The following is a 27,500-nucleotide window of genomic DNA, read 5'->3' as shown; positions in this document are numbered from 1 at the left end:
ATGCTGGAATGTTACGGTCAATGCGTTGGAGAGGGTACTCAAGTACTAGGGATAGTTTGCCAAGTTCCATATTTGCGATACGTAAAAAGTAGGCCGTAAAACTTTTCCAGTGGGCGTCCTCACCCGACAATAATCTTCTTAAAGTGTTCAACCTAAAGGCTTGGACCTTAGTTTCAAGGCGTGGAATGTTAAAGCCCCCTTCCTTCAGAGAGAGAGCCAGTAAGTCCCGATTGACAAGAGGGTGCTTGTTGCCCCAAAAGAAAGTGTACACTGATTGCTCTATTTGCGTGATAACCCAAGATGGAACAGACAGCGAGGTAACATTGTACCACAAAGTCGATGTTAACAAACTGTTAATAATCAAGGCCTTTCCTTTATAACTAAGAACTCTTTGACGCCAGACAGCTATGATATTATTGATTTTTGAAATCTTGGCATTCCAGTTTAAAAGAGAGCAGTCCACATTGCCAAAAAACTGTCCGAGAATTTTCTCCGGGATGTAGTCATTGTACCAGGCAAAATCATACAACTGATCAGTTCGATTAGAAAAATCACCGCTCCACAATCCCTTGCATTTACTTTTATTGATTTTAGCCCCGGAGGCGAGTTCATACCGGTCGAAAACTCGAAAGGTTTCAGCAATGGACTGCTCATCCGTGAGTAAGAGGGTCGTGTCGTCAGCGAACTGGGATAACTTAAGTTCGTTTTCGGAACCAGGGGGTTTAACACCATGGATTCTTGGATTTGAGCGAATATTGATTGCCATGGATTCAGCCGTTAGAACATATAGAGGCACAGATAACGGACAGCCTTGCCTTAATCCTCTCTCCAAATGGACAAAAGCAGTTAACCAGCCGTTAACCTTAACGGAACTTGACACAGAATTATATAGAACTTGGATCCACTGGATAAAGGAAGGGCCAAAGCCAAAGCGCTTAAGGCACTTGAACAGGAAATCGTGCGATACTCTGTCGAAGGCCTTCATCTGGTCGACACTTACAACAGCAAGTGGCACAGAGTAAGTGTTAGCATACGCAATTACATCGTGTAATAACCGAGCATTGTCATTGATTGTTCTCCCCCTAATGGAGGCAGTTTGGTCTGAGTGAACGATGAGCGGCAACACCTCATGTAGCCTATTCGCAAGCGCTTTAGATAGAATCTTATAATCGGTCGTAAGAAGAGTGATGGGCCTCCAATTTTTCAGCTGAGTACGGTCACCCTTCTTGAATAATAAAGAAATTACACCTCGCCGTTGTGACACCGAAAGGCGGCCAACCCGAAACGCATGGTTATAGACGTAAACTAATTTATCACCTAACAGGTTCCAGAAATGCTTATAAAAATTGGTAGTAATGCCATCAAGACCAGGCGACTTATCCTTCTCCATCGCATCAACAGCCCTTTTTAACTCCCCAGCTGTAATCTCTCCTTCACAAGAGTCTCGCGCATTCTCTACAAGCTCGGGGTATGCTCCATCTAGGAATTCTCTTTGTACCTTTTCGTCACAAGGCTGCGCCGTGTAAAGCTGTTTATAAAACGAAAAGGCCTCCCCAAGCAAGCCCCCAGTTTCAGTAACGGTATCCATGTTATCCTTCGTTAAAACACCTATGGTTTGTGCTGAACGACGACATTTCTCAAGAGAAAAAAAGAAACGAGTACTCTTTTCACCTTCCTCGACAAGCTACGCGTTTGCTCGTATTTTAATAGCCTCTAACTCCTTAAGTTCGAACTGCCTCAAGCCCTCCTTTGCTAAGAGATATTGCTCTATATCGCCAGTAGTACCATTCTTTGCCCGCTCCTGAAGCTTATCCAATCTACTCTATAAAACAAACCGTTCATGACGCCGAATTTTTCCAATAATCGTCGCCCGTCTAATAGCAATCCGCTTAAAGCTTAACTTTGCTTTCTCCCACCACTCAAAAGGGTCAGCAAAATTTTCGAACTCTTCAACCCAATTTGACCAGAAACGCTCGATTTCCTCTTGGAAAACACCTTCCGCAAGAAGCTCGTTATTAAAGTGCCAGTACCCCGGGCCGCGTTCAATTCTTTCAAAATCAATGGTCAGAGTCAAGCAATCGTGATCCGAGTGGGGATACGGTTGGATATCCGTTGCGGTTACACATTGGTTAACGGGTTTACAAATAAAAAAGTAATCAATACGTGTGCGGATGAAAAGAGATGGATCTCTTGGATCTCGACCTGTCCACGTGAAATTGCGTTCATCCTTATGTCGTTCCCTCCAAACGTCTACCAAACTAAAACGTGTATTAAGGGCATTTAGAAGCACGGACGCGGATTGACGCGCATTAGGAACCCCGCCGAGCTTATCCAAGCGCGAGTTTAAAATACAGTTAAAATCGCCTCCCAAGATGTTATCGTTTGAATCCGACAGAAACCTATTCAAATCCGAGAAAAAAGCACGGCGCTGAGAATCTTTTGATGGGGAATAAACATTAATCAAGTTAAGCGTGCGATCGTCAATTTCCAAAAGCATATTCAAAACACGACCTTCGTTATCCCTCCAAATTTGCTTCTCATTGTAATCCAGGCGCGAAGCAATCAATATGGCCACACCTCGAGAAGAGTTGGTCCCATGGGCAAAAAAAGCATCACCCTCCCACTCGCGTTTTATTTGCATATCTAAGTCAACCGTCCAGTGTGTTTCCTGCAGAAAAATTATGTCAAACCTGTTCCTCTTAAAAAAACGAAAAAGCCATTTTTCGTTTGTCCGGACAGCGAAGGCCATTGCAATTAATGTTAGCCAGAATAGTCATTAATAGAATCAGGGAAAAAAAGAATAAATACGAATCTGCCATCATGGAACATTATCGTCATGGACCTTTTTAGCAGCAGATGTAGCAGCATTCTTATCTCTTTGCTTACCAGCACCCAAATTTGAGACAGGGTGGATTCTTGCCCGTCGATGCTGAGTTTTTCCGTCCGAATCAGAGTCCGAAATCTGCCTTTTGCATCCCTGAACCGCATGCTCCGTGTCCATAGCCTCCGATGTATCAACTGTGTCCTTAGCCGTTTCATTACTCTCTTGTTGCACAATGTTTCCTTCATCATCATTAGATCCTTTTACGTTAACAGCATCATTATCGCTAGACGTTTTCGCCGGTGCCAAAGGTACAACCTCCACTACTTGATCCTCCTGTTTTCTCGGTTCTTCAGCTTGAATGACCCGTTTGTCACACACATACGACAAATGACCCTTCTCTTTACAAATCCTGCATTCAATTTGCGGACATCGTTTCCTCGTGTGGCCTAACTCTTTGCATTCTCCGCACACAGGTTGCTGGTTGTTGTGGATTATCCGACACCACTCTCCTCCAATCCGAAGAGAATAAGGAATCGATTTCTCGGTTAAGAGCATTCTCACGAGCCTGTTGCCATTTTCCAAGCCGGCTTATTCATGATCAGCTCTGTACTTTAGCCGGATAACATCTCCTTTAATCTCCCCATATTGGGATAGCACCTTTCTGACTTCCTTATCCTCGATATACGATCGTAGACCCATTATGCTGACATTAATAGACTGAGCGTGAGGCGGGTGACAAGAAACATGTAGTTCACTGACATCGAAGCCTTCTTCAACCAGCGCTTCTGCATCACTCACACTCGAAAATTCCGCCAAATACTCTCCTCCTCCAAGATATATCTGAAGTAATTTCATTCTCCAAACCAGTCTTTAGGTCTCTCAAGTTCATCGCATGAGGCACTTTGAAAGTAACGTTTCGACCTTTCCGGTCAGCCATCTTGGCTTCCCGGAGAGCAGAACCAGAATCTCTTCTTAAAACCTTTCAAAAAACCGCACAAGGGGAATTTGACATTTTCGTGGAAGCTAGCGTCAAATTTCCCACCCCTGGGCACCTACAGACTGTCAAATTCCCCCATCCCCGGGATTCTTCGGAACATCACATTCCTGCCCTGGAGTAACTTTTTTTTCATTAGATTCTCACTTTTCGAACACCAATGAATGTTCTTCACTGTCGATTTCAAATTCCCTTTTAACAGCTGATGGAAATTTGTCGTGTAACACGAAACCTTTCCGCTGCTCACAGTACCGAACAAGACCCTAACATTTAGCAAAACAACATGAACAATATTAACCAGCTTTCGAATCAATCAAGCATGCACAACGATAGAGTGGAAAATTCATGAATATGTAGAAATGATACAAAAAGTAATAAAAAAAAAATTGAAAGAAACATTCTCGTACTTGTGAACACTCCAGCAAGGACTGATAGAAGTGATGGACCTTATTTACGAAAAGACGAGACCAGGGGCGGAGCTAGGATACGAAATAGTTTCTAGGGGGGTCCGGGGGCATACTCCCCCTTTCCCATGTTTCTGACCAACTTCCGTAAAACGTTGGAAACCGGTATGGATTCACCCCTGAAGGATTTGCTTTCCTTTCTTTCAACCACGGTGTCCAGAAAAATCAGGAAAACAAGAGAAGTCCCATCAAAACCAAGGTTGAGGATAACTCATCTCCAGGTTCTCTCGGTGTTCCAAGATGGCGGACATGTCAAATTCCCGACCATGGGGCAATGCCTACATGTCAAAATCCCTACCCAGGGGAAGGCTCTCTGAGTCAATTTCCCGTGGGTTAACCACCTCAACCCATTGCCTCCTATGAGCGAGTGTTCATAGATTTTTACTCTTCCCACTGCCACACTATTTTACTCGTCAGTGGGGGCTGTTTGAGGAATCAACAGGTTAATTTTCTGAATGACCCAAGCATTGAAACTATAGAATAGCTCATTTGCCCACCTTTATGAAAGAGGACAGTCTCTGATGAGGGGGATTATATAATGAGAGAAGACAGTGATTGCCCATGAGCAAAGTGCACAATGCTTATGCCCAAGATAGCAAACATTGGTACCATTTTATTGGTAGCATTGCATAGTGTAAGGTGTAAATTATGTACAGTAATGACAGTGACAGCTTGCAAGTCCCAATGGTCCTCATTAAAAACAATGTTTAGATTGTCTTTCAGACATTGGATTGGTGCATTTCCTTAGCACATTTTTGTTCAAAATGAAACAGAAGCCACACATGCAGGGATTTTTCCTGTTTACATCAAGGTTCCAGCACCCACCCTTGGAGGGAAATTCTTGGAGTTGATATAATTGTTGGTTTGCAACTGATGTCACAGCCATCATGTTGGAGTGCAATATTATTATTTGATAATGTCATTGAAAAGTCGTAGAAGTTCAACTAATTTTCATCACAAAGATGGTGTGACAACATTGCTTTTAGAGTTGCTAACAAACGCACCTTAAATTGTCACCCAGTGTCAATGCTGGTCAAAGATAATAAAGTTTGTAACCCAAGCCTCTAGTTGATGTGTCCGGAAGAAAGTTCAGGAAGTCCGAAACAAAAGTTTTGAGTCCCTCGAGACTCAAAATGGTCACCATGTGAAAAAGGCCCAAAGAGGGAGAAAGGGGAACAACCAAAAACAATGCTGGGCAAAAAGGAGAGTGCCTGATTCAAATGGGAGAACACGGTGAAGATCAACCCTAGAAATGGCTTGGAAGAACCTTTTTGAGGCCTTATGTGCCACTATAGGAACAGAGTCTGTTAAGTGAAAACAGCCATACATTATTATTCAAAAGGAGTTTACCAAGTGCTGGAAATACATGTACAAATAATAACTCTGATGTGTACACATTCTCTGACTTTATTAACAGCATTTGAGACAGCTTGAACCTGTTTAAGCAAAGATTGTTTTTGCTCTACTAATTTCTAAGAATTTTGCAGACAAACACAAGACAAACTTCATTTACCTAAATGATCAAGTCTCAAGATAAAGTTAACAAATTATTCAATTATTTCTATGCTGTGTAAAGTCGTCATGCAGTTAAACCCTAAAACAAGATTGTTTACCTTCTTATAAAGCTTCGTTTGTTTTTAGGTGGCAGCATTACCAATCAAGTGACTGCTACACTGTACTTTGCACTATCCTAAGATTCTACTCAACATCACATCAGCTATCACATCATTGTGACACAATAAACCCTTTCAGAGTTCCTGGTCTAACATCACAAAATAGCAATACCTTGCATAGGGTTTAACAGTTTGGTTTCTAGCTTGCTTTACCATAATTCAAATTACAAGCCAAACCAAACAAAGTGTAAACTTTTTTTTTCCATTTTTAATTTTCTATGGAAAGTAATCTTTCACCCAAAACCTGAAATGTTACCCACTGAAAATAAAGGTAATTCAGTTTCTTTGTGACTGTTTAGACAAGTTTAAAAGAAGGGAATCACGAATGAATATCGTGAAGAAGCAGGGAAATTACTGTATGCAGGATGGGTTTGCTTTCTCTTGGGTGAATGACTACTTTTGCTCCTTTATTTATTATTCCTTGATTGCTGAATAAGGTGAAAGAGAAACCAGCTTGCACCTTCATCAAAACTTCAGTTCTGTTTAACTTTATTTTAACAAAACCACAATGTACTGCTGGAAATAAGATTAACCACAAAGGTGAATGCAACTTTGTGTAGTTAAATGTCTTTGTATCAAACGAGAGTCCATTCTTATTTACTTGAAATAACTGGCACTGAAAGAGAACATAAACTTGGCCTTCATCACAATATTCAGCAAGCAAGGAGCTAGCAATTACTATTGTTAATCCAGATTAATTTTAACGTTGACAGAAACAGAAAGAACTAATGGGAAAAAGCAATACAAACGACATGAAGACACATGCCACAAAATACTTTAAAAGGCAGAATTGATAGTTGGAACTTCAAAAATAGATACACATACAATCAAAAATTAAATTTTAGTGGGTTAGCTTGCAAAGAAAGCCCCATTACTTTGACATGAATTTAAGTTCCCTTTTCTTTGTCACTTTTGTCAAAAGCATCCCAATCCAAAACATTTCAACAATTTACAAGACTAAAGAAAAATAAAGCACAATCACTGACAATGGTTGCAGTGACACTTGAGAGAAACACAGTGTAACAATGGTGTTGACACTACTCTAGTGTCAACTCTCTGGTGTTTTGAATCCCTAGGGGAACACTCAACAATAGTACTTGATTTAACACTGGTGTTAACTCCCCAAATGCGACCACAACCAATGACATTAAGAAACACTGACAGATAATTATTATTCATTATACAACAAAGAAAGTGAAGCCCTGGCTACAACTAAAATAACATTAAAGAACAACTAAGGTGGAACAAAACACTAAAATTCACTGAAATAATTCACTAGCCAGTGCAGCGTAAACTACACCGTTTTCAAATCTTTTACCACTGCAATTTTTATGCACAGCAAATTTATGGCATGCAGAAGTATGGAATGCAATGAGTATTATTGTCTGTTATTAGTAGTGCAGTGGTGATGTAAGTTGCATGCCGTGTGTGGGACTAATACAGACCTTAGTCATTGAGATTTCATTGGATCTTTGATGAACTCAGTTTTAACTGATGTCTAAGCAGTATTTCATATAAGGAAATACCAACTTGTCACACAGTGTGAAAGTTACTGTGATCTTAAAATAATTTGCTATTCCTGCCATTAGCACTCCCTATGAAAAAGAGTTGTAACTTCACACTCCAGATAAGGGGGATACAAGCACTTATTCTAGCTGAAATACATTCATTGTACATATAAGTGCTTTGTATCTACATGTATAGGTTACCCAAGACAGTCATGTTGTAAATAATGTTTCCTTAGTTTACAAAATGAAACTGCAAAAAGATCTAGTCTGAAAGTAGGTCATGAGAATGTCTGTTGCACATTGAAAGCAGAATTAAATTAGGAATTAAATTTTTGCACTGCCAATCTTGTCTGGAGGAAGGTATACCAAGGAAACATTATATTTACAACATGGAGACCATACTTGTATCAATATACAATTAATGGTTTTTGTTCTTAAACAGCCACTAGATCTTTCAATGGCCGTTTTGGAGAATGCTTTTAAAAGCATAAAAAAAAAGTAGATTGCCCAGCTTTTTAAAATAGTTTTTCCTGATGTAATTAAGTTTATTTAAAATCATTTAAATTCAGTATACTAAAGGAAGGAAGATAGCTTGTGGTCAACTACCATTTCTGACCCAATGTGGTTGGCACACTGGGAGTCAAACAGTAGCCCCCTAGGGTTTCAATTATTTTAATGATTCCTCTTTGCAGAATTTCAATCATTAATTTTTCGGTCAATCCTTAACAAAAAACCTGCTGTTTTTATCTCTGTCTGCACCATCTATGAATTTGACCGAACTTCAAAAGTCAGAGTGATTGATCTGTTGTCAGGAATGATCCTTAGAGCTGCAGAATCGTCTACATTAATTGACAGCATGAAACCTGATTTCAAGCAATGCTGGGCTTTGATAGAAAAATAAATCTTTAAATTTGTAATGTCTAAGTCCCTTTGTTCTAAAGAAAAGGGTTTTCAGTGGTGAATACAAACATGCAACAAAATTAATTCTTGTAGACTCCACAAAATTAAGGCTCATTCTAGGAATTTTCCCTACTTGTGTTTTAGTCTCATTTTCCAAAATAAAAGCCCAAGCAATAAATTGGTATTATTATTGAAAAAAACCAAATTGTTTTAGATGCAGATTGAGACTAAAACATGTAAGCCTGAAAAACAGGTTTTATTCCTAGATGAAAAGTCAGACATTCAAACCACAAAAAACATACTCATGGTGCTTCCGTAAAATCAGTATACAGTAACAGCAAAGTGAATTTCTTTGTCCAGACAAACATTAATTATTACAATACATAAGGACTATCATTATCTTTGATAATACTGTATATGACCTTCCTGCCCTAGTTTCAATGACAGGTGCCTCCTATATATTTTACCAATGAAACATTTTTGTCCCTAAAATTTCATCTGGTCTGGTTCATGTGCAGTAAGGTAGTAAAACAAATGGAAGCTCAAACTACTGTGTTTGCATCATGTTGTTGTATTATTGTTTATGCTTCAAATTACATGCAACTCTCAACTCCAATCTTTGAGTATTCTTTTCACTCTCTTCAGTAAGATAAAGGGTGCCATTTGGGAGAATTTGACTTTAATTTTAACTGGACACTGTGGTGCATACATTTGATGTTCACCACAGCGTGTTTGCTTACATGTATAATGGACAGAACTTTGAATAACAATATTTCTATACATGTTAGGCATTGTGTAGACATGAAAAAATCAATAATAATTATTATTATTGATTTCTTTCATAATTATTATTACTCTTGTTAAAACATACTAAAGTAATGCTTGGAATGCTCAAATACTATCATTCAAAAATAGCTGTCACTGATGCTATTGTAGCCTACTCGTCTATTACCAAGACTTCAATCTCAAGTTATTTCAAAATGTGCAATGTTTTTTGTGGTTTGTTTCCTTAATCATCTCTCTACAACATCATTAACACAAACTACTTGTAGAGTGTATATCCTCATGCTCTACCATCCTTCTGAAAATTATCTCCAGAAACTCAAGTATTCTTTGAAATATACTGAATATGTACATATTTACAAATTTGTAACAAATAAATAACCACAAACAATTCACATGAAAAATACATTAAACAAAGATCTCCACATTTTCATTCTCTTCACTTTTCTTAAATTACAGCAGTACTGTTCGTCTTACTTCTTCATTCTTTTCTTTCACTTTCACCTACGATGTTCGATGCAAGTTTTCCCCAATCAACCACAACACAATTATTTTTTTGCTATGCTGTCCAAACACTGGGCCTTTGGCCTTGCCAAAACCTTCACGTGAGATGCATTTATTGCCCATGTTGATTAAAATAAGTATTGAACACTCGTACCTGTCTTTGTGTCAATCACATTTGTGCTAACTTTCCATATCTAGCCTAAATTATGTTTTCAACACAATGCCATTTTCCTTCGAACACTCACAGCACTGGCTCATTCTTACCTTCTAAAACAATAATGTAAAGGTCCCTTTTCTTTGCTTGTCTGCAAGTTACTTACAGTTCAACATTTATTTTTCCCCCAACTCAGAAATGTGCTTGTTACATCAAAAGCAGCACATTCAGACTACATTTCCAAGGACTTCTTCATCAACAACAATGAAGATCCATCTCAACTAAGACACCTTGTAATACATGGGCCCTTTTCCCAAGTCTTGTCACTGTTAAGCTAAACTTTTTACAAAGACATTTTTGTTCCATTTGTGCTGCAAATTCATAATGAAGAACTTTGCTATAATACTTATTATATACAGTATACATCGAAGTCAACCACCTCAATTAAGACTTGGAGATCTTTGAGTACACACTTGTGAAAGTTACAAATCACACTACAAAATCTTATTTGCCTTTTCACCATCGCCTGCTTGTAGATTAATTGCAACACATTGGATGACAATGATCGGGTCTCGGTTGTTCAAAAGGTGGATAACGCTATCCACCGGATAAATCACTATCCAGCAGCTAAACGCTAGCAAAACCAATTGAAAGTTATCCAGTGGAAAGCCCTGCCCACCACCCACCCTTCAAACCACTGGGCCCTGCTGTCCTATGGTTAGCGATGGAAACCTACCAGGAACCACAGAGTAATAAAAATGGACTGACCATGTGAACTGAACAGTATTTGAATGAAAGACAATTATTGAGTGAAATAAGAGAATCAAATGAGCAAGGATTAAGAGACAAAACGAACCTGTCATTACAACCACAAAAACTTATTACAGTGTAAGTAATGTAGGTTTCAAACAAAATGGGACTTGATGTTGTGGACTGTCCATCCCAAAGCTGGTAAAAGAATTAATTTATGGACGTGGTGAGCAGGAATCTTGATTTCTTGTGGAGACAAAAGGCCCTAGCACAGGAAATTTGAATGGGCCATTACCACTTGATACCTTGTTCAGATGGCAACCTTTGTTGGCTTATAACCAAAGACCCATGGCCACTTTTTGTTGATATTAATGATTTAAGGTCTTCAAAAAGACTTGTCTCCAGGTGACAGTGAAAAGGCTTGATTTACACAGAACACATACAACATGACTTCAGAAAACACAAACTTGAACAAACAGCATCGTCCTTCTGAATGTCAGAAAGATATTAATACTTAACTCTTTGTCAGGTGCATTTTGTCACAGTAAGCTTTGCTTCTTCTCAGCACTTACTGTTGACCTCTATAACTCTGGTAGGAAAAGTTGCCAAGATGACTTGCAGCATGCAAGTAAAAAGGATCAATGAGGCAAAGTGATTTCACAAACAATTCATATTTTGCTACAAGGATGTTATGTCTGCTACATACCTGTAACTATACTGCTGTAATTGTCTGGCACAACTTTTAATAATACACTACATGTACATATACCAGGTCTCTCGTAAGGTCTTCGCAAAAAATTCTTAAGTCATACTGTAAGACCTTTGAAAGACATAATTCCTTACATGGGCGTAGCCAGGATTTTTCAAAGGGGGGGTCACACTGTGTCAAACAGAGGGTACTCGCATTTTTGCAACCTGAATATTGTAGGTTGTTTGAGTAAAAAACGGCTTACAGAGGGGGGGTCACGGGCACCCCAGGACCCCCCTAGCTACGCCCTTGCCTTAAGACCATTACTGTCAGAAAACTGAGATGCATTAAGGTCCACATGCTTTAGATGAATGTTTTACAAAGAATGAACCAAATTAGAGAGTTGGAGAGTTAGAGTTTGAGAACACCAGCTTCCGACAAGTACCCAGATAAATGGAAAAAGGTTGATACATCACAAACAGAACATTCCTGAAAATCTTTACTTTTTTTTTTTCAACAAATAACACTGCTTTTCATGGAACATGTTATACCACTCTTGTCCCAAACCACTTGTCAAAAGATATTATTCTCATACTCTACTGTTCATCTAATTTAGCTCCAAATGTATTTATTTTTTTCACAAACTAACTTGTCTCTTCTACACGTATAGATTTATGTTATCGAAGACATTTTCCTACCAGAATTATAGCACACCTAGTCTTCCTCTTGTTGCTGCTGAAACTCAGCAACATAAAGTTTTTTGTCCACGACTGCTGGGATTGGTTTAACGTCTGTCTTCAGTTCATGCTCAATCCTGAACAAATCAAATTTATTTTCTGGTGTGATAAGATTTATTGCCAGACCAAGGTGTCCAAAGCGGCCTGAGCGACCAATTCTATGCAGATACGTCTCTGAATTCTTTGGAAAGTCAAAGTTGATAACAACGTTTACAGACTGAATGTCGATTCCGCGTGTGAATAAATCTACAACAAGAGAGGAAATACACAAGTTTTAATTACCCTTAAAAACCTTTGAGCAGGATTTCCTTACTGCTCACTGTATGTAAAAAATGAACTCCCAGCAGCAAATCAGTTCCCAGATATCTTGATAGCTCAGTTGGTAGAGCAGTGTGCAGTGTGCAGTCCCGTTCAAGCCTGTATTTTTTCGGGCTTCTTTACTTCATAACTTCATCTACAATGATCACTTTCACTGAGACCTAAATTATTGTCAAACTTCAAATTTGGGTATTCAGCTAACCTGATGACACAAGAGTTCTTGTCTCTCCTTGTCTGAAGTCATGGAACACCTTGTTTCGGTAACTCTGTTCCATTCGAGCATGAATATAGTAGCATGAATAACCAAGCTCTGTAATTTTCTTAGCCAACAATTCCACACGTTGGACTGAGTTGCAAAAAATTATCGCCTGGTTCACTTGAAGCTGAAAGTCAATTGGAACAGGAAACTAAAACCAAATTTAGCCACAACATGACAAGGCAACTCAAGTTTGAAAATGAGTAATTTATCCTAAAAACAGTTAATCATAATCATCATTGTTGTCGCTGTTGCAGTTTTGCCAAACAATCAGGAGCAAATCAACTCCTGAAGGACAATGTACTGTTGCAATTTCCTAAGCATACCTTGGAGAACAATGTGTTTAGGCAATGTACTTTCTGTTTCTCCTGAAGGTAGACATAATACTGCAAATGGAGATAATATTTTATGATCAATTACATTAAATAAATTTACAAAGTCCTATAAACTTTATTGACCTCTAAACTGCCCATAAACAGCAGAGAATTCTCTTACACAAGATTTTTTAAATACAAGTGTCATATGTTGGACATTACTAAACAACAAAACAGCGAAACAAAGCACCAAAACACCATGTATGACCCCACCATACATTGAATACTACCCGACAATGGTTGGGTTTGAGATTAAACATCGTTTTAGGCCTAATTAGGCCTAAAAAGTTATTGCTCCTAATCTCAGTCTTAATCTGAATCCTAATCGTAATCTCAATGAATTAGGAGCAATAACATTTTAGGCCTAATTAGGCCTACAACAATATTTAATCTCAAATCCAACCTTTGTCGGTTAGTATGCAATGTATTGTGGGGTCATACATGGTGTTTTAGTGTTTCGTTTCACTGTTTCGGTGTCTCAGGAAATGTCTTATTCCATACAGGTGCAAAAGACCAGTATACACTACATGAACAACACATTCCTACAGTCTGTAAGGCCAACCTCTTATGCAACGTTAAAATTACAGATCTTTTAGTAAGATAAAAATAATAAATTTAATAGACGCAAGACTGTTGCAGAAATGCAGGTCTACAAAACATTCCATCTTCAATAAAGACCTTTTACTGTAGTACAACCATACATCTCATAAATTATAGGATCTTTTGGGGGCTCCACTACACATGGTGATTTAAAAAATATTTAACGACAAATGCCAGGATTCCTTACCATGAATTTATTCTCCTAGCTAAGGGGAAATGAAAATTTATACTGCTCAAGAAAACATAAGGTTACCTGGGTAATTCCCTTTAATGTCAGCTCGTCCATGAGATTAATTTCATAGGCTTTCTCCAAATGTTTGTCCTAGAAACAATATTTTTATTAAATCTCCATTACCCTTTTATCAAAGTAAGATGGCACAGAGGTTGGTTCCGTTTGATAAGGATAATCCCATCACAATCTAAATTTAACCAATACACAAAAACATGGTTAACATCTTCAAAAATGCTGCAACACACCTTAAATTCTTTCACAGAGATTGGAAAAGTAGCAGAGTAAAGAAGTATCTGTCGGCTGGGAGGGAAGAAGTTGATTATGTCCTCCAACGTGCCTTTAAAGTCCATGGACAACAGCTTATCAGCCTAAACAAAACAAAGACCTTTGTGATTGATTGTAATAGGATTAAATGAGATTTTACTTAGTTACCGACTACGAGCAAGCACTCAGTGCTTGGTGTGGACTTTGCATTTATGGATGTACCGTGTAGTCTGCAATAAATAACAGGGAAACCTATAGGTTTTGATAGCTCTTACCAATGGTTAGCCCTAACCAGGCTTCAGCAACCCACCTGTAGCATTTTCAGGTGTGTTTCTGTTCTGATGTCAGGGCCTTCCAGCGTTAGCGTCAGCAGTATTCTGATGCAGTCAATGTGTGTGCCTGCATGTGTGCTAGTAGTTTTACTTTGCACAGTGTACAGGGTGTTTTGTGTAGCTTACATTTTCTAGTGTCCCCTCCCTCCCTCCCTTCTCTGAAACTGTTGCCAATCGTTACTTTAAAGCTCACTGTTAACGATTTTAAACTTATTGTCATAGATTTGACTGAAAATTAATTCCTCCCCAAAAGCATGTCTAATTATGAACTCCAACATTTTCTTTGACAGATTGTTACATTTCCATGTACACAGTCTGCACATTTCATGAACACAAGGCTGAAAATTGCAACCAAAACAGTCCTTTGCGACTGAATAATTTTTTCCCTTTGCAACTAAAATATCTGGAGAAGTCACAACCTTGTGATAAGTTTTCACCTTCGCACTTTCGAAATACAGTACCACCCAAAAGTATTTACCCATCAAGATGGAGTGGAACATCATCTTTGCCAAACGGTTCTGTCACGGTTTCATGTATGCAAGCCAAAGAAGTTTCACGCTACAACACCATTTATCATTCAGAACTTTCCGACCATCAAGATAAAGTGAAGTTTATAAATTACCAACTATCGCATATGTCATCCATTAAATTAGACATCAGCTCGAAAACAAAGTCCTGTGGAGTGAACAGATATCAGTTCCCTCTTTTATATTTACAGGCTTTGCATTGTTGACAACAGTTTGTCCTCACAACCAAAGGATTGAAATTGCATATGTTTTTTCGAGTCTTCTCTGCCGAGAAAGATGAATAAAAACACATTACAAAGGGAGAATTTTGTAGAGAATTGAAACGGACACAACTACTGAACTATTTCCAAAATACATGGACTGATCATCAAAGTGCTGTCAAAGTGACTGCAGTTGTTTACAAAACTGAATAGCCGATCGATATGTGATCGATCTTTACAAACCACACTACGAAATTTCGCGTACAACAAGCGAAATTACGCTTTTGGTTTTTCGCGCTGGTCTCGAAAATGCAGCGAATTTTCTCTCTTTGTTTTAGCGAATTTTCGCGCTGGGCTCGAAAATGCGGTGAATTTTCTCTCTTTGTTTTAGCGAAATTACGCTAGAAAAATCGCGAAACGACGCTCGAATTTTCAAGCGAAATTTTGTCGAAAGTTCGCAGGGACAAAGAACGAAATTCGCGCATTTCGCTCTCATTACTTTTTCACAATACTGTACTTCTGAGTAGGAGCCCAGGAATAGGAGGCAACTAAACCTCTACAACAGAAGCATGTCTGGAATAATGCTGCTTGTCTTCTGCTGCCAATAGGAGAAATTAACAGTATCGAGCAAATGTGCAATCAGGATATCAAGAAGAAAGAACATGGTGTTTGATCTGCAAATCTGCCACGGCAAAACCACAGAAAATGGGTAAATGCTTTCAGCGGTACTGTAAAAGGGCTAGAGGTTGCCACTACCACTATTTTTGCTAAATAAAGGAATGAAAAGATGAGTTTTCTTGAAGATATGGGGCACAATTGTGGCGTAACTTACAGCTCTAGCTCTCCTTGGACCACCACCTTGTAGTGGTGGAGGAGCTTGCGTGCCTCAATGACCCCGAGAGTTATACCGTCTGGGTCTCCCCCCAGCAGGACTAACCATGGCGGGCAGGTCAAAGGGTAGAGGCCAGGGCAAATGGTAGTCACTGGCCCTCCAGTTTGGGGGTTGGGCATGCTGCTATTCCCCGCACCCCATAAAAATACTTGATTATGGAAACCGAAAGAACTGGCCTCAAGAGTCTTCATGGGCCCAATGAGGATGAGTGCGTTAGTTTTACAGCTGTAGCTGTTATGTGGGTAAACAAATACAACCCAATTGCCTTTATCATAACACATTTTCAGTGATTTCTTTACACATATACAGTTTGACGACTTTGCCACTAAATTTGCGAAATAGTGTCTTTATTCTCGTATCTGGATTTTTTAAATTTTGAGCCCTTGAAATCCAGTTTCACTGGCCCGGCACACACTAAATCTATTTAGTTCAATATTACTGAGTACTGACCTCGTCCATGACAAGAATTTGACAGCTGTCCACTTTAGCAACCCCTTTTTTCATCAAATCTAGTATGCGGCCAGGTGTGGCAACGATGATGTGAACTGCCAAATAAAGAACCAGGATGAGCAAGTTTAATTTTCTGACTTCCGCAAGTTCCTTGTGGAAATAACAAGAGGCTACGGGTAGCCTACACTTTTTTGAAGGATTCTTAGCTCATTTCCTTTAAAGTTCACAGTAGTTCATGGCTTTATTTACAGTGTATGTGGCAATATCTTGGTCAATATCCAGTTCAATTCTGTAGTTCGAAGTCCAAAGCCCATATTCAGTGACCCAACCACCTGGTTAATTGCGATCATAGAATAATTTATTATTGTTCAAATTTAAAACTGTGGTTAACAGCATTGATTCCAATCAAAACCAGCAAGCAGATGCTTCACAAGATTCTATGATGGTATTTAAAAATATTTAATACTTTTTCTTGCCGGAAGAAATTATCAAATTATACAATTAGCCCTGTGAGATGTGTTACCAAGTCATACAATAACCGGACCTTGCATGCAACAAAAGCACATGTTGTTTCCGGTCACGCACACAATTCTTTACAGTCCAAAGCGCCTTACCGTGGCCACCCAACAAACTTTCACATTTGACAACTACGTGTAAATACGTCAACTCAGCAACCCATGCAACAGTGTTTAACTTTCAACCGTGCGAACTTTGCAAGGAGGGTGACTGTCAATCAAATTCGCACACCCTGATTGGCGTATAACTTTCAAAAAGCTTTGTTAGGTGGCCACGGTAAGGCGCGTCGCACTGTAATAAACATTTCCCGTGTAGTCTGTCAGAAAGTTTTCCGTGGCCAAGTGGTCATAGCAATTGCCTATGGATGCGGAGATACCGAGTTCAAACCCTCCATGGAGCTGAATTGTAAGCATCAGGGTTTCCAATTACAGTCGAACCTCGATTATCTGGATTTCTCAATTATCTGGACTTTTTCTCTGGTCCCAATTTTGTCATGAATATTTATTAGTCATCGATCATCAAGATCCTTAGCCATATACTACGGCGTTGAAAAGTAAAGTAAACCCGAGTTTGTTTCTCTTTCAAAAAGCAAAATAAAGCAGCGCTCACACACGTCATAACTAATGCTTAGCTAATGCAGAACTTTCTGTTCTGATTGGCTTAGAGTTGCTTTGTTGCTAAGTGAAATTTCACACTCTATTGGCTCGTTCGGCAAACAAGCTACATACGTCACGAATGTTTATTCACGATTATCATGTCCTTGAAGCGTAAGCGATCCGTTCTTTCGATAAAAGATAAACAGGCTATAATTTTGCGATTAGAGAAAGAAGAAAAAGGAACCAATTTGTCAGCTAAATATGGCGTTAGTAAACGGCAGATAAAAATTATCTAATATCCGCAAGAGCAAGGAAAAGATCCTGGCGTTTGCCGACACGTGTACTGGTATTCACAACGGACAGTGAAGATGTAGACCATATTGTTTTCCAAACGATTTGCAAATGTTTTGTTTCACGATTAAATGTCGCTTTCTTAATGTTTTTGTTCCTCATTAGTTTTTGGTCCTCATTAATATTCATATTCTCAATTATCCGGACCCTCGTTTATCCGGACTATTTCGTCTAGTCCCAACGAGTCCGGATAATCGAGGTTCGACTGTAATTTGAGGGTAGAAGGCTAATGTTAATTATTAAAAGTAGGTGGCCATGAAAGTGAGCTTGGCACACTTGACTGAGGACAGGAAAACGTTCTTTTTCGGACACCATGTTGTTTCATCAGATTAAGTGCAAGACTTGGAACTATTCAGTTAAATGTTCCAGGCAGTCCACCCCATTCGCAGGAACAATCGAGCACGAGCAGTTTTGCGGTTATTTCTTGTGTTTAATCTTCGTAAAAAATATGCCATCAATTCCACTCAAAACCGGGAGAGGAATGTTTTTAAAGTTTCTTTGATGATAATCTAACAAGTGTAAGATTTTACAACTTGACTGGTTGTAAAATGAGGCAAAAGTTGCCGGCTGAAGACGGCATACTAGCCGGTGGTTTTGGCTGCCTACCGGACCTTATTGACAACCCTGAAGTAACAGTAAATGAGTAAACGAATTAAGAAAATCTTTGAATAATAATCGAAGACATGAACAACCAGTGACAAGGAATATTACACATGTGCAGGGAAATCATGACCAAAAACAAAAATTTAAAACGTTAGAGCCAAATCCTATAAGGAACTTCTGTGAAGAGACAAGAGAGACACTATTCCATGTCTGTTATGTTTTAGTACTTTAAACTCTGGTCAGAAAATTTGAAAGGACATGGACTGCATGTTGCAGGATATAAAATGAAGATGAAAAGGCAAGAAAAACTCAAGGTTTGTTAAAGATGGCAGAATGTTTGAACTACATGTAGGAAACTGCATACAGGCTTGCATTAGCAGTTATTTTATTTGATCCACTATTTTTTATGTGCGAGGGTTAAAGAGTTAACTGGCTTTAGGCTTGACCATGAATGAAAAGTGTTGGACCAAGCTCGTTGTATGAAGAAGGCTGAATTTACCATCATTGTAAAGTCTCATGATATCATCCTTGAGACTTGTTCCTCCTGTGGTTACCATAACTTGCACTCCCAAGTGTTTCCCAAGTTCCTTGCAAATTTGTGATGTCTGAAGAGCCAGCTCACGTGTAGGTACAAGGACAAGAGCTGAAAAGAAAAGGTGGCAACCCTCATGATAATAATATTACTTGTTATTATATGGCTCTGTCTCACAAGGACTGGGAACTACCAAGTTCACGAATTTGATTGGGTAAAATCGATATTGACCGCGGTCTAGATTTTCCCATCTAGACCGGCATCTAGACCGGTAATGTTTTGCGGTGAAAAGATGCAAACTAAAATGCAAAAATGTTGAGTATTTTCTTTTACCAATATTTACTTATGGAAGTGCCAGAAAGCATGATGAGAAAAAAAGGTAAGGAGGACGAGCAAACTGTGGCAGAATTAAGCTCAGCTCATCGCCGTTCGCAAGCAAAATGTCAGTTAGTACAAACCAGTTACATTAAACGAATTAAATTGTCCTTGTTTGCCATATAATAAACATCTTATTAACCGAGCTTAGTCAGTCTGTATGGGAAAATCTTGACCTCGGTCGTGTGTACAGACCTCACTGCGTTCGGTCTGTACTCACGACCTCGGTCAAGATTCTCCCATACAGACCTTCTGCTCGGTTAATAAGAGCTAAATATTAATTTTACAGAACTTGACCAGAATCCTTTGTGTTTGCAAGAACATCATAAAAACCAAACAGATCCCCAGGAGATTGAACCCAAACATGCAAACATTTCCTTGTCTTAGTTAAAATTAGGGTCATTGGTTACAAAAGTAAAAAGTAATACAAATCAAGAATTTTTTATGCAAACTTATTGCTTTCACTGAGTTTCCTAATTTTAGATTTTCTTCACACGCTTTCAATGCCGTCAAGGTAGTGGGTAATGATCAACTAGAAGATATCACCCACCTTGAAGGTGTGACTTTTTGGCATCACATTTTTCTAGGAGAGGTATCAGATATGCAGCTGTTTTGCCAGTACCATTTTTTGCTCTGGCAAGAATGTGCTTCCCAGCCAATGCCACAGGAATGCTCTCCTCTTGTATAGGAGAAGGCTTCTCATATCCTTTCTCGAATATTCCCATAAGCAACTCCCTTTTAAGATGATAGTCTTCGAATTCATTTCCTTTAGTTGCTGTAACATCCTGTGTAAAAGTAGAACAAAGGAGATAGCACATATACTAATCCCACTGAAGGCCCAGAGTTATACTGCATTTAACCTTACTTTCCCAAAAATTGAAAATATTATTGTTATGCTACATTGTATGTGAAGCTGCATCAGAGGCACTAGAGGCATGAATGACGTGTTGGCTTTCATAATCTTGAGGAGTTTGTTTCCCATCTACCAAACCTGTTTATGCCTTACTCCTTTGCGATACACTTTGCTGACCTACATCCATCAAGAAGTTCTGTTACAAGATGTTTGTTTAAACATGCTATCAGCACTTCCAAACGTGTCCATGCCAGCTTTGGTAAGTATAATTCAACTAATGAAAAGGTAAATTGTTGTTTCAAAAAGAGGTTCCATGGGCAACACTTTCTGAATTTAGCTGAAATTATGCTTTATGAAAGCAAGTTACATTTTTTCTTCGACTCTGATGAGAAACTGAGCTAGCATAAACTTCTTCCGTGCTTTTCTTTCTAAAAGCATCAGGCTGTTACATCAAGTCCAATGATTCTTCATAAAAAAACAGAACATGGAGTTTTTGTACCAGTACACCTCCACATGCAGTTGAAGGTCAAAGTTAGCACAGTCATTTCTTATGCTTGGATAACCTATGAACCTTCTTTCAACAGTTTGCCTTACTTCTACCCAAATGTATTAGACAGCTTTAACATAAAAAAAACCGGGTATACATTTAACCCAATGCACCTCAAAATTTTCTTCTAAATGATTTCTTTTTGGGCTTTCACCTGCTCTGTCCAATCACAATACAATAAAGGAACAGAATCACTATATGTAATATGATACGTCACACAAGTTATTATCTTGATACAATGTGTTCATTTGTTAACAAACAATGGGATTGCAATTGGCAAGAATTAAACCTTTATTAAACTTTGTCAATATCGATATTTCTTGTTTACAAACACTGACGTTAAATTTCTTTAGATAGTGAAATCTGCCAACCACTGAGCAAAAGACGTTATTCAAGAGCCAATTAGCTTCTGTTTGGCACATTAATAACAATGGGTGATGTAACGAGAAATAATACTATTCTAATGGGAATTTTTAAAGAAACGGTGGAGCTCGGTGAGCAAAGCACATAAATTCGGTTGTACCAAACAAGTTGACAAAATGGAAATTATCTGACCATAGGGAGAAAACAAAGGTTAGCTCTTCATCAAACCTTCAAATTGCTCTGACAAAGACCAAAAGCCTAAACCCCAAGGTTTCAAGTTTGAAACACAAGAATTTCCGTACTATCTTTGGAGGACTCTTTAACTTGCATTGATCAGCTAGATTATCACAGGAAAAGGTTTATACATGAAGTCACAGTAATGTAACGTTAAATAAACCTGTTTTTGTACGGAAACAATCTGATAAGTAAAATTTGATGAGACAAAGGTTGGAGTATCTGTTGGCAGTAAATTTAACGAACCTTTAACACCATCAAATACGTCTTTGTTTGCATTTCTAAATAATGATTACAAAGCATTAAAGTGCTGAACAAAAATTTGCATAATACAAACTTTTGAACTGTATCCGCTTATCTACAACCAAAACGAACTCCACAGCGGGAGTATAAAGGTGATCTAGAGCTAGTAAATTAACGTCTCCTTTACGTACAGAAGTTTGTATACGTCTATCCTTCGTGGGAGCTTTTAAACTGGCTTTCCATGAATCATGATCAGGTCCTTCCCTATAAAGCAACAATCCAAGAAAGAAAAAATTAGGAAGCAGTACATAGTTTGTGTAACTTTGCTAATGCTTGCCAAATTACAAGAAAAAAACCTTACGTTCCCGCACAACGCAGAGCGGATGGCACTGCTTCAGTTTTCGTAGTTGCCATCGCTGACGAGACGAACAGTTGAAAATATTAGTTTTATCCCACCGATACTGACAAAAGGGATATCTCCAAAAGTATACGAGCCTTTGTTTTAAACCTATGAACACGTAATATCTGAATAGAAGTAATTTCCAGTACGATGGACAACGATTATTTTTGCGAATCCGACAACTGTAATTTTCCCCGGTTCTGCTTTCGCTTTCAAAAATAAACTCGCGACAACTTCGCTCCCAGTCCTATGAAAACATGTGAGTCATGAAATAAGCTTCGACTCCTGGGACCTAGAAGGGGTGGGGCGTGGCGAGATCAGCGGGGTTTAGAATGAGGAAAAAAATTTGCAGTCAAATAAAGATTTAGCTATCAAATTTCCAGTTTAGAAAACTTGACAGCAAAAATATACCGCAAAAACCCAGAAGTGCTCTTTTTGGAGATGTTTTTGACATCGAACTTTTCGACCACAAAGAATTTTCCTGTACAAATATAAAGTATTTTATGAATAACAAATTTTCACTGATAGATCGCTATTAAATGTATGCGTTGATGAGGCAATGGTTTATGTTTTTATGGATGTGACTCCTTTTTTAACTGATACCTTTGAATTGTAATATGCCCTGCTGTTAGAAATAAAAGGTCATTCTACTGCATGTTGTTGCGCTCAACCCAAGAGAAAGCATTTCCCATATTAACACTGGAGACAACAGATCAGGAAGGGTGGCGACGTACGAGCCATCAGATCAGCCAACCTCGTTCCCGGGGTCTCCATTGTCGTTGTCGTTGTCGTTGTCTCTCTCCTCATTGACAGAGGGTCTCAATGGGGTGGTGGCAATTACGGTTATCGGCTAAAATTCTGCCTCTTTTACGGCTATCGGTTACTTTTTCAGTTACGGTTAACAAAAAAGTTGAAAATTAATTTGTTTTGTTGTAAAGAGTTAAATATTAATAAACCTGTGTTTTTTATCTTTAAAGCAAATAAAGGTCTTAGGATCATCTCGGGCTTAAATAAGTTATTATTTTGAAACATTTTAATATTTGATAGATCATACCACTTCTAATATTATTTTACGTATAGAACTGTGAACTACGAAAAAGGATTCAATACAAGGCCATACAACTTAACTTACGTCATACATTCTTACATTTACTTGTAGGAGTGGTGTCCTGTTTGTTCTTAGATGGTGTTATATGCCTGTTAAATTGTCTCAAAATATAGCCATGCTTGATGCCTCAAAATCCTTCAATGCACAGTCCACCTTGTCTCGGGTACCGTACCTTTTTTTGCCTAGACATCAAACCGTGTCCACACTTTTACTTGCCTTCCGGACCTTGTTACTACTGGCTTACTAATGATAAGATCCTTTGAGTCACTATCCGTATCAACATCGCTGATTTCAGAATCACTTTCGTACTCCTTCACCTGGTTGAAATCAGCAGCAGACGCGTGTTAAAAATAGATTTGACATAAATAAGCATACATTACGTGTGGCGGGAAGAAAGTCACGTGTAAAAGAAGGACTTTTTGTCAGAGTTTTGATCGATCGTCGGATCGCTTCGAGTGTCAAGTTGAGTATTGAGTTTTAGATTTCAACCGTGCTTAAGGCCTGAAACGGTCGAGTGAAGTGGTAATTCGTATGGAAAATTGTAAAGAGATCATTCACCAGGAAATGAATTAAATATACCATAAAGATTCATTACATGGTCCTTTCGAGTCGGAGGAAATACAAGAAGGAGTAGAACAACAAAGCTGTTGCCGTCATCGAAGGATTTTTTGAATTGGAAAAAGGCGAAGTCTACTGAAAAAGGGTGTTTATGGACATAAAGCGTCATGAATATCGACAAGAACAGGAAAATACGAGATGCACACAGGACCTTTGTGTACAAAACAGTGGGGAAGGTGGAGAAAATTTTGACAGAACACGTGGGAGATTTAACGTCGTTCAGGGAAAAGTTAACGGCTCTGAAAGCCTTGTTGACCGAAAAATTGTAAACGACCAAAAGGCTGGATGAAACAATATTAGAGCTCACCAAACCAAAGGAACTGGAGAAAGAAATAGAAGATTCTGGTGAGTTTTGTGAGCACGTTTATAGTATTTTAACGAAAATCGATTTGAGTTTGGAGAAAGGGAAACATGGCGAACACACACAGGCCCATGCGACAAATCAGGAAAATAGTAGTACCAGAATTACCGAAAGTGCAAAAGTGAAACTACCTAAACTCGAACTCAAATCCTTTTCGGGAAATTATCAAGAATGGCAGGGTTTCTGGGACACATTTCAATCTTCTGTCGATGGAAATACTGGCATCTCGGCCATTGAAAAATTCACCTATCTGAAGAGTTGAGTAACAAGCAATGCTGAATCCGCAATTGCTGGACTGCCTCTGACCGCAGACAATTATAAAGTAGCCATTGACATTCTTAAGGACCGATTTGGTAACCCGCAGTTGCTGATATCAAATTATATGGATGCCTTATTGAAACTTCCATCTGTCAATTCAGTGCATGAAACAAAGAGATTACGTGAATTGTTTGACAAGATTGAAATCAACATTCGAGGTTTGAATGCGTTAGGAGTTGAATCACGGTCCTTTGGGAATTTATTAGTCCCAGTCGTGATGGAAAAAATCCCCTCAGAGTTACAATTGGTTGTAAGCCATAAGTTTGGCAGTGAGGAATCATGGAATCTTGATGCCTTGTTGAGTGCACTGAAAACTGAGTTGGAGGCCAGGGAAAGATGTACTGCAATGAAAACAAGTGGTGCAAATGCCAATACACCCAGGTTTGAACAGTACAGAGCAAGAAGCAAACAGCCACATTCTGCCTCTGCCCTCTATACAGGCAGTGAGGAATTTACTCAACAATGTGTATTTTGCAAGAAGAATCACAAATCCATTAACTGCATGACCATCACTGAACCGAAAGCTAGGAGAACAATACTGAGACGAAATGGCAAGTGTTTTGTGTGCCTGAAGGGTGGCCATAGCTCCACAAATTGTCAGTCAAAGGCAAAATGCTTTAACTGTGAAGGTAGACACCATGTAACCATTTGTGAAAGAATAAGGAACATTCCAACATCCAGGAATGTAGTTAGTGACGAGGCCACACCACATGGATCTGGATCATCTCAAGATAGGAGCAGAGAAGCTGGAACTTCAGCTATGCACGTTAGCAACAATGCCAACTCTGTGTTGTTGCAGGTAGCCCAAGCCTTTGTTTGCAGACCAGATAACCAACAACTTGGATTGAATGCCCATGTGATATTTGATTCCTGTAGCCAGAGATCATACATAACCAGTAAGGCATGTGAACAATTAAACCTACCAACCATTGGTAAGGAGACACTTTTGATCAAAACATTTGGAGATAACTCAGCCCCTGTGAAAGAATGTGATGTTGTGCAATTGTGTGTCAGAATATTGGATGAAATGAATGTGTATATCACCTCATATGTTGTACCAGTAATTTGCAGCCCAGTGTCCAATCAACGGTCTCGAACCATGTTGGAATGCAACCCTACTTGCAGGGTCTACAACTTGCATGTGATACAAGTGATTCTGTCAGTGTTGATGTGCTGATAGGAGCAGATTATTACTGGTCGTTCTTTACTGGGAACATCATTAAAGGAGATCCCTATGGACCAGTAGCCCTTGAAACCAATTTAGGTTGGGTTTTATCAGGACCAACTATGTGCTCAACATTGACAAGGTCATGCACTGTGAATCTGAGTTCCACGCATGTGTTAAAGATAGAGTCCACAGAGATAAGTGATATGAAGGATGATCTGCAGAAATTTTGGGACTTAGAAACTTTGGGCATTAAGGAACATGAAACTTCAGTCTAATATTGACAAGTTTTCAAATGACATCACATTTACTGGAAAGAGATACCAGGGCAAGTTACCATTCAAGGATAATCACCCTATGTTACCAGACAATTATACAGTGGCATTGCGTAGACTGACAACAACAATCAAGAAGCTCAAGAACCAAGCAGAAATTCTGAAGCAGTATGATGGTGTGATTAGAGAGCAACTGCATAGTGGTGTGGTTGAAATGGTACCACAAGATCAAATACCACCGCCTGGAGATGTCCACTATCTTCCACACAGGACGGTAGTGAGACTTGACAGAGATACAACTAAGGTGAGAGTTGTATACGATGCCTCATCTAAAGTGTTTTGGCCTAGTTTAAATGACTGTCTGCACATTGGACCTTCTCTTAATCCCTTGTTATTTGACATTTTGCTGAGGTTCAGAGTCCATGAAGTTGCCCTAACTGCAGACATTGAGAAGGCGTTTTTGAACATTGAGATTGATCCTGAACACAGGGACTTTGTGAGATTTTTATGGGTTGAAGATCCGAATAAGGAAAGTCCAGAAGTCATGGTACTACGTTTTGCACGTGTGGTATTTGGTGTAAACTTAAGTCCTTTCATTCTAAATGCCACAATCAGACACCATTTGAACACATGTTTGCCAGTGGACAGTGCACTTGCAAGAGAGCTGTTGAAGTCTTTATATGTTGATGACTATGTGTCTGGAAATGGTGACGTGGATAGTGCGTTCAAATTGGCTAAGAAGATAAAGCTCTGTCTTAAGTCAGGAGGCTTCAATATGAGAAAGTGGAGTAGCAATTCAGAAAATCTGCTGAAATTACTGGAACAAGGTGAAGCTTTCAGTGATGACACCGAAAAGAGCAATGGACCTAGAGTAGAAGAAGAAGACGAAAGCTTCTCTAAATCAGTTTTCAAGCAAAGTACAGAAAAGGAGCAAAAGGTTTTGGGAATGCTTTGGAACCCAACCCAAGATGAACTGATTTATGATCTGAACAAGACATTGGGAGATGTAGATGCCCAAGCAGCAACAAGAAGATTGATTCTCAGTACAGCTACAAGGTTTTTTGACCCCTTGGGGTTGATAGCTCCGGTCATTCTTCTATTCAAGATGATGTTTCAGGAACTTTGCAAGGCTGGAAAAGACTGGGACGAGTTGGTCGATGCTGAACTCAATCACCAGTGGCTGGCGACTCTATCGGATTTGAGACAGGCTGGAAGAGTGAGCTTTAAGAGATGTTATGCTAAGGGATTGAATGGAGACAAGGTCAATTCAGTCCAACTTCACTGTTTTGCTGACGCATCGGAAAAGGCTTATGGAGCTGTGGTCTACATGAGAGTAGAGTATGAGGCGAGGGTGGAATGTCGGATAGTATCTTCGAAGACAAGAGTTGCACCATTAGCTAAACAAATTATCCCTCGTCTGGAGTTGTTGTCCAACTTAACTGCGACCAGATTGTTGAACAGCGTGAGTCAAGCATTAGACGGCGTAAAAATTGACGATATTTTTAACTGGACAGATTCCATGATTTCGCTGTGGTGGATCACAAACACTGATAAGGAGTACAAGCAGTTTGTCGAGAACCGAGTGGCCGAAATTCGAAGTAATTCACGCCCTGAGCAG

At 39.0% G+C, this 27,500-nt stretch overlaps 3 protein-coding genes across 3 annotated transcripts in view; 2 read left to right on the top strand and 1 right to left on the bottom strand.

Annotated features, from left to right (window-relative positions):
• Window positions 1-9,972: 9,972 nt before the first annotated feature.
• On the bottom strand, window positions 9,973-22,280 carry LOC137983761 (probable ATP-dependent RNA helicase ddx6). The gene is made up of 10 exons (XM_068830939.1): window positions 21,999-22,280; window positions 21,829-21,901; window positions 19,948-20,182; window positions 18,990-19,133; window positions 16,425-16,519; window positions 14,005-14,127; window positions 13,781-13,849; window positions 12,880-12,939; window positions 12,500-12,680; window positions 9,973-12,225 (listed from the first exon to the last, which is right to left on the bottom strand). Exons 1-10 carry the CDS (start codon window positions 22,049-22,051, stop codon window positions 11,957-11,959), a joined length of 1,302 nt encoding a protein of 433 aa, XP_068687040.1. The 5' UTR covers window positions 22,052-22,280; the 3' UTR covers window positions 9,973-11,956.
• A 2,226-nt stretch (window positions 22,281-24,506) lies between these two features.
• On the top strand, window positions 24,507-25,619 carry LOC137981862 (uncharacterized). Its single transcript, XM_068828903.1, has one exon. It carries the CDS (start codon window positions 24,507-24,509, stop codon window positions 25,617-25,619), a length of 1,113 nt encoding a protein of 370 aa, XP_068685004.1.
• Window positions 25,620-25,868: 249 nt separating this feature from the next.
• Window positions 25,869-27,500, top strand: part of LOC137981861 (uncharacterized) — a 2,355-nt gene continuing 723 nt past the window's right edge. The window contains exon 1 of the mRNA XM_068828902.1: window positions 25,869-27,500. This exon is cut by the window's right edge and continues 723 nt beyond it. Within this exon, the coding sequence (XP_068685003.1) occupies window positions 25,869-27,500 (1,632 nt within the window).

Source organism: Montipora foliosa, chromosome 13, assembly GCF_036669935.1.
Source record: "Montipora foliosa isolate CH-2021 chromosome 13, ASM3666993v2, whole genome shotgun sequence".
Classification (NCBI taxonomy): domain Eukaryota; kingdom Metazoa; phylum Cnidaria; class Anthozoa; order Scleractinia; family Acroporidae; genus Montipora; species Montipora foliosa.
Note: the sequence above shows the minus strand (reverse complement) of the source record. Positions and strands in the feature narration are given on the sequence as shown.